Source organism: Microtus pennsylvanicus, chromosome 8 (genome assembly GCF_037038515.1).
Source record: "Microtus pennsylvanicus isolate mMicPen1 chromosome 8, mMicPen1.hap1, whole genome shotgun sequence".
Taxonomy (NCBI): Eukaryota; Metazoa; Chordata; class Mammalia; order Rodentia; family Cricetidae; genus Microtus; species Microtus pennsylvanicus.
This window is the reverse complement of record NC_134586.1, coordinates 18,551,822-18,557,821: the sequence shown is the minus strand read 5'-3', so window position 1 is coordinate 18,557,821 and position 6,000 is coordinate 18,551,822. Positions and strand designations below refer to the sequence as shown.

General features: G+C 40.3%; 1 protein-coding gene across 2 annotated transcripts in view; it reads left to right on the top strand.

The window, feature by feature from the left end:
- The first annotated feature begins 4,367 nt into the window (after positions 1-4,367).
- The window catches only part of LOC142855957 (C-type lectin domain family 2 member D11-like), a 30,778-nt gene continuing 29,145 nt past the window's right edge, over positions 4,368-6,000 (top strand). For both annotated transcript variants that reach the window (XM_075982640.1, XM_075982639.1), the window contains exon 1: positions 4,368-4,529. In XM_075982640.1, coding sequence (XP_075838755.1) covers positions 4,454-4,529 — 76 coding nt within the window. In that variant the 5' untranslated portion in view covers positions 4,368-4,453. The remainder of the gene's footprint in view (positions 4,530-6,000) is intronic.

The window sequence follows — 6,000 nt, the reverse complement described above, 5'->3', positions numbered from 1 at the left end:
ATGGGGTGTATGATGAGCAAGGGAATAGATGTGTTATTGTAAATGGACAAAGAGTGTTATACTTTGAACTTTATGGATAGGCTTGCTAGATCCCAACCCTTATGGTGTCTGCTGCATAAGATGGTACTAAAAAGTATATTTCAACAGGTGCAGAGAACTGATTAGTCATATTTGTTCACTACATGAGATAAAGAAAGGGTTAGAAAGAGGAAAGGCGATGATAGAGATAATGAGACAGAAACTTTCTATTCTTAAGATGAAACCACTTGTCTGAGCTTTACATTCCCAAGGACAAGATTTCCTCTTCTAAGGATGCTTTATGTCTAACACCTGTTCCTGATAATATACTTTTCTTAAGTATCGCTGATGTGACTAAAAGTAGCTTTCATTCTGTGCCAACCAATGATATTCTGTGCCAACCAAGAAACCTTCTGATTTGTTCTTTGTTTGAATACTATATAATGAAAACATGAATTCAGTAAAATCATAGCAGATTCCAACTACTCTCTTGTGTGTTGTGTCTGTCTGTCATTTGCCGAACTTGTGCCTTCCTGTTACCAAGACCCTGCTTCTCCCATGGTCTGAGTGGCTCCCCTGAGGTGGACCGTGGCAATCTAGGTCATCAGTGTGACCTAGTCATGCCAACCTCCTGTGCACATGTGCTAGGCAGCTTTTAAAAGCTGGACATGCCCCCACCTCTCTCAGCACACCAATCCCCAGGCCTGTACTCACCCCTTTCTAACAAACTCCTAAGCGGGTTTGTTGTTATTTTGTGTTTTCTTCTTTCTTGCACCAGGTAATTACACATTGATGCCCATTTATAACAGGTTATGTCATGATTTTATGTGATTTATATTCACTACATTGAAACAAGTCATATGAATGGATTTCAATTTTTGTACATGGACTGACACTGAGAAAAGAACCTTATTTTGTCACAGCATTTGGTGTGTCCCATTTTGTTGAAGCCCACAATAATATGCAATGAATGCACAGATGAGAGACCAATAGGCAGATCCACAGGAAGTGTATACATGTATGTCCATATAAAACAAATAGTCTTGCAGAGCTGCAGGAACACTGTCTTTTGGAAAAGTCACTGTCACATCTGTGGAAACCTTGTGAAACCATGATTCTTCCCTTTGAAATGGGATTTGTTCACAAAACACCTCAGCAGTGTGACTTCTGTGTGGCAATGGAGTGACCATGCTCCATTCCCCCACACACCAGGAGGCCTTAGAGAGATAATATTCATTCTTTGTTCTAACAGTTCCTAAGCTTCCAGTATGTCTCCCCAACTCAGACTAGAAGTCTGGCTCTGCCTATGCCTCTCTTGGGCTTCCCAACTCCAAGAACTGCTACAGGCCTGGGATAAGGAGAGGGCTGCAGTTCCTTATCACTGGGCAGAGTTCACTCTGTCTTCATACCTGTGCCAGGCTTCTGTCTTTATCACTGGGCCAGGCTACACCCTGCTGTTGGAAGAGGTCTATTATCTCTCTGACTCATAGTTCTGGGATTAAGGGAAAAGTACTCCAGCTAGGGGAGGGTTGAGAGTCCTTGGGTCTTAGTAAGGGCTCTTGTGTTAATAATTCACCTCAAGTCCATCTGTAAAGAGAAAGAGAATACAAAGTTAATCAGTAAATGAGAAGTCACTCTCCAGGTGTTACCACAATTGCTGACGTGGACACTTGTTGTGATCCAGCAAGATTTTATGAAGGATATTGAGAGTGGGACCTAAGAGCAGGGGCTAGGGGTGAAAGGAGAATGGTGAAAGGGAGAGAAAGAGGCATAAGGAGGAGAAGAGAGAGGGATGGGGAGAAACAGAATGGAGATAGATTGGAAGGGGAGAGAGGCAGAAGAGGATAAAGAGTGGGACAGCGAGAGGGATCAGAATTTGAAGGTTTTTTTTTTCTTTTTTTCTGAGACAGGGCTCCTCTGTAGCTATGAATCCTGTCCAGGAACTAGCTCTTGTAGACCAGGCTGAGCTCAAACTCCAGAGATCCACCTGCCTCTGCCTCCTGGGTGCTGGATTAAAGGTGGGAGCCACCACTCCCCAGCCAGGATTTGAAGTTTTTATGTGATTTTATGGAAGACAGGGTATGCTACTGGATGGATTAAAAGCCTTCCATGACTTTGTTTTAAGCTGCCAGGCTTTGTCTTAGGTCAAGATGATGAGGAAGAAATGAATGAGGACCAAAACCAGGTGACTTCACTTGTTAAGAAAGACACTGATGGAAGATTACCTTCAGCTTGGGCAGAAAAGATGGTGTTGGGTTTCCTTTAGCTACCTCCTGCACTGTAAAACCTCAGGAGATATACTTTTATATTTTTCTTTTGTACCTCAAACTTGTGCTGACATCCGAGGAAATAACTGCTTTTGTAACAAGATTTGTTTGTCATCCTTTTTTTTGGTGGGGGGAATGCCAGTTCCCAATAATAATGATATGGAGACTTATTATTAATTATCAAAGTTTGACCTTTCGCTTAGACTTATGCCAAACTAGCTCATATAACTTAATCCATTTTTATTAAACTTCATTCTGCTATGCAACTTTTTACCTCTTCTTTATTCTATATGTCCAACTCCCTCTTTGTCTCACTTGTACCTCCTTTTTTCTTAATTCCAGAGTTCCTCTCTTTCTTCAGAAATCCTTCCTATACTGTCTTGTCTAGTTATTGGCCGTTTAGCTTTTTATTAAACCCATCAGGTGCCTTTGGAGGTGAGACAAAACATAGACATATTTTCATGTAGTGTAAAAAATTTTCTTTAGCATACTTGCACATCAAAAAATCTGTGTGATACTCGTCTCCAACTACATTGACATTTGAGTACCCCAAATACCTGAATTCAAAACCCCTCTGACTCTATATCTGTTAACTCATATTTTTATAATATGCATAATATATTTGTATTTAATATGATATATTGCTATATTGATTTTATATTATGGTTATATTTTATATAATTAATATATTGATTTTTATTAATTTTTAAAATATTTCAACTGATTTCATTTTATGTGCATTGATGTAAGGGTGTCAGATCTCCTGGAACTGGAGTTACAGAGAATTGTGAGCTGACATGTGGGTACTCAGAATTGAGCCCGGGTTCTCTGGAAGAGCAGCCAATGCTGTTATCCAATGAGTCAGACCTCCAGCCCCTAAATTTGTAGTATTTTTTTTAACTTAACCTTGACTGGCCTGGATCTCCCTCTGTAGACCAGGCTAGTCTTAGATTCATAGAGATCCACCTGTCACAGCCTCCCTAGTTCTGGGGTCAGAGTCACATGCTACCGTATCCATCACTCTAATATTTTATTCTAGTATTTTAAAATTTTTATGACATGTTTACAATTTTCCTTTGCATATGTTTCTAAAGGATGAAAAACAATGCTAAATTTTTGTTTGTTTGTTTAGGACAATGATATTCTGTTGCTATATTTCTGGGGCACCTGCATTCTAAATCCAAATTCTTCCAGCCTGTAATCCCAGCTCTGGAACAAACTGACACCTTCTTCTGACCTCTTCAGGCACCTGCACTCACAGGCACAGACACACAGACAAGCATACCCACATAGATATAATTAAATACAACACAATAATCTTAGAAAAACTCCAACTCTGCTTCATAAACTGTTTAGTCGTGAAATTCTTCTTGTCATCAAAGCTATGAACCTTGGTTTGGCCTGAGTCAAAAGACCCTGGAAATCTAGAGAAATAATTCTTAACCTGTGGGTTTTGACTTCTTTGCGGGTATGGGGGTTGAATGACCATGTTACAGGGATCATATATCAGATATCCTGCATATCAAGCTACATTTTGATTCAGAACAATAACAAACTACAGTAGCAATGCAATAATTTTATGGTTTGGGTCACCACAGCATAACGAGCTGTCTTAAAAGTGCATAGCATCAAGAAAGTTGAGAACCACTGATCTAGAGGCATTTCTTGGACTAGTGAGGATGGCCATGGGATGTGTTTTTCTGTCCCCACACTACTAACCAAACATTTTCATATTGGAACCTGTTGTTATGAGAGAGCCTGAATCAGTCATAATTGTCTTCAGAATAAACAATCTCTTATTCCCAGAGAGGAGAGAAATGTGTTCACTGACTGTGGATAATGTGCTTCCAGCTCTCTCCATTCTGACACTCTGTCTCCTAGACAGTCTCTGGATCCTCAGCACACAGAATCCTGAGACCTGGCTCTGGTGCCCGTTTCTTCAGTGATGTCCTCAAAACGCAGCGTTGCAGCCTGGGATTCACCCTCCAGAGGTTCACTGGCTTTTTTTTATTCAAAGTAGGAAGGGTTGGCAATAGGGGAGGAGGAGTTTGCTGATATAAAACACAAGTAGCCTGCAGAGAACCGCCCCTGAAGCAAAAGCAGTGTTTCATCTTCTCAGTGTTTACAGTTTCTTTCTTGTCACTGAAACTCAACTTGTCGGCTCTGAGATGAGTGCTGCAGGACCTGCAGAGGCTTTTGTGGGCATGCTCAGTACCACAGACAGTCTGAAGGAAGGAGAGCTGGGTATGTATTTTATGCATATTCGAATTTGAATGAACTACAAGAGCAGAGAGGTGCTTGCCAGGGAAGGAAATAAAAGCAGAGGGCAGAAGAGCTGAACCTCACACTTGTAAGCCTGTCACAGTGGGTTTCTGCAAAACCAAAGAATGCAGGCAGGAGTTTAGTTAGCTAATAGGTTTTTATATTTTTATATTGCTATTCTATTGCAGCATATAATATTTAAATAGTTCTCACGCAAGATAAAGGAAGAGTGAACTGCAATACAAAAGCTTTTTTTTTCTTTCTTTTTTTCCTCTTTTCTTTTTTTGTGTGCTAGTTTATGCTTTTCGAAGGGATCTGGTAAATGACACTCTGGTGAATCACACCAAGTCCCTGTGGAACAGGCTTGCTCTACAAGACCAACAGCAAAGGCAAATTCAAACAATAACAGCTCTGCAGTGCACAATGACAGGAGGTGCCTGGGAAAAGCTGGGGCTTTTGCTTTGCAGATCCACTGAGATGGAAAAGGATGTAAGGAGGAAGCAGGAGGCCTGGGGTACAGGTTGACCCCATCCAGAACCAAATCCTCTGTATTTTGAGCTCCTAGTAACTTATAGTAAAAACAACTACTTTAGTCTTCAGGAAGGAAGTAAAATTGTGTTTCTTGCATTTTGAACATGTCTATGCAGCATTATATTTCACTGTTTTATCTTCCTTTTTCCTTCTTCCCAGTCCCTCCACCTTAATTGTTTTCATTAGGAAAAGATACTGGATTTTGAGAAAACTAGATTGATATTTACCAAAATGCCAAATTCATGACAATATATTAATATTTATCACAAACCAAGCATTCTCCTAACTGAAACATTATCATCATCATCATTATTATTATTATTTATTGATGTTGTTGCTGCTGCTTCTCCCTGTTGCTGATAGACTAATTCTTTGAGACAGTCTCATAGTATTTTTCAAGCTGGCCGATAACTTCTTCTCCCTTTGCCCCAGCAGGGTTGACTTTTGAAACCAAATACTTACCCAGTTATCTGTTGCTAACGTGGAACTCCTGTCCAAAGGGCAGATATTGTGTAATTGGAGGCATTCTGCAACTTGTAATTTGTCTCTCATTTGAAACCATAGTTGGTTCTGTGAGTGAAGCAGGGTTTTTGTTTTTCAAGACAGGGTTTCCCTGTGTAGCCCTGGCTATACTGATCTCACTCTTGTAGACCAGGCAGCCCTCAGACCCAGAGATCTGCCAGCCTACCTCTGCCTCCTGAGTGTTGGGATCACCAGCACCTTAAAAAAAAAAAAGCTAAAATCAGATCAGCAATGCTTCATTTCTTTGTCTATTAGGAGCTCATTTTTAATATTGCTAATATTGTGGACTGTCTATTCATAGGTTTTAAGCACAACGCTAAACTCAGAATGCATCGGTAAGTATAGACATTTCAAGCTAGAAGGTGTTTAGAAATCTAGGGATGGGGTGACAAGAGGAATA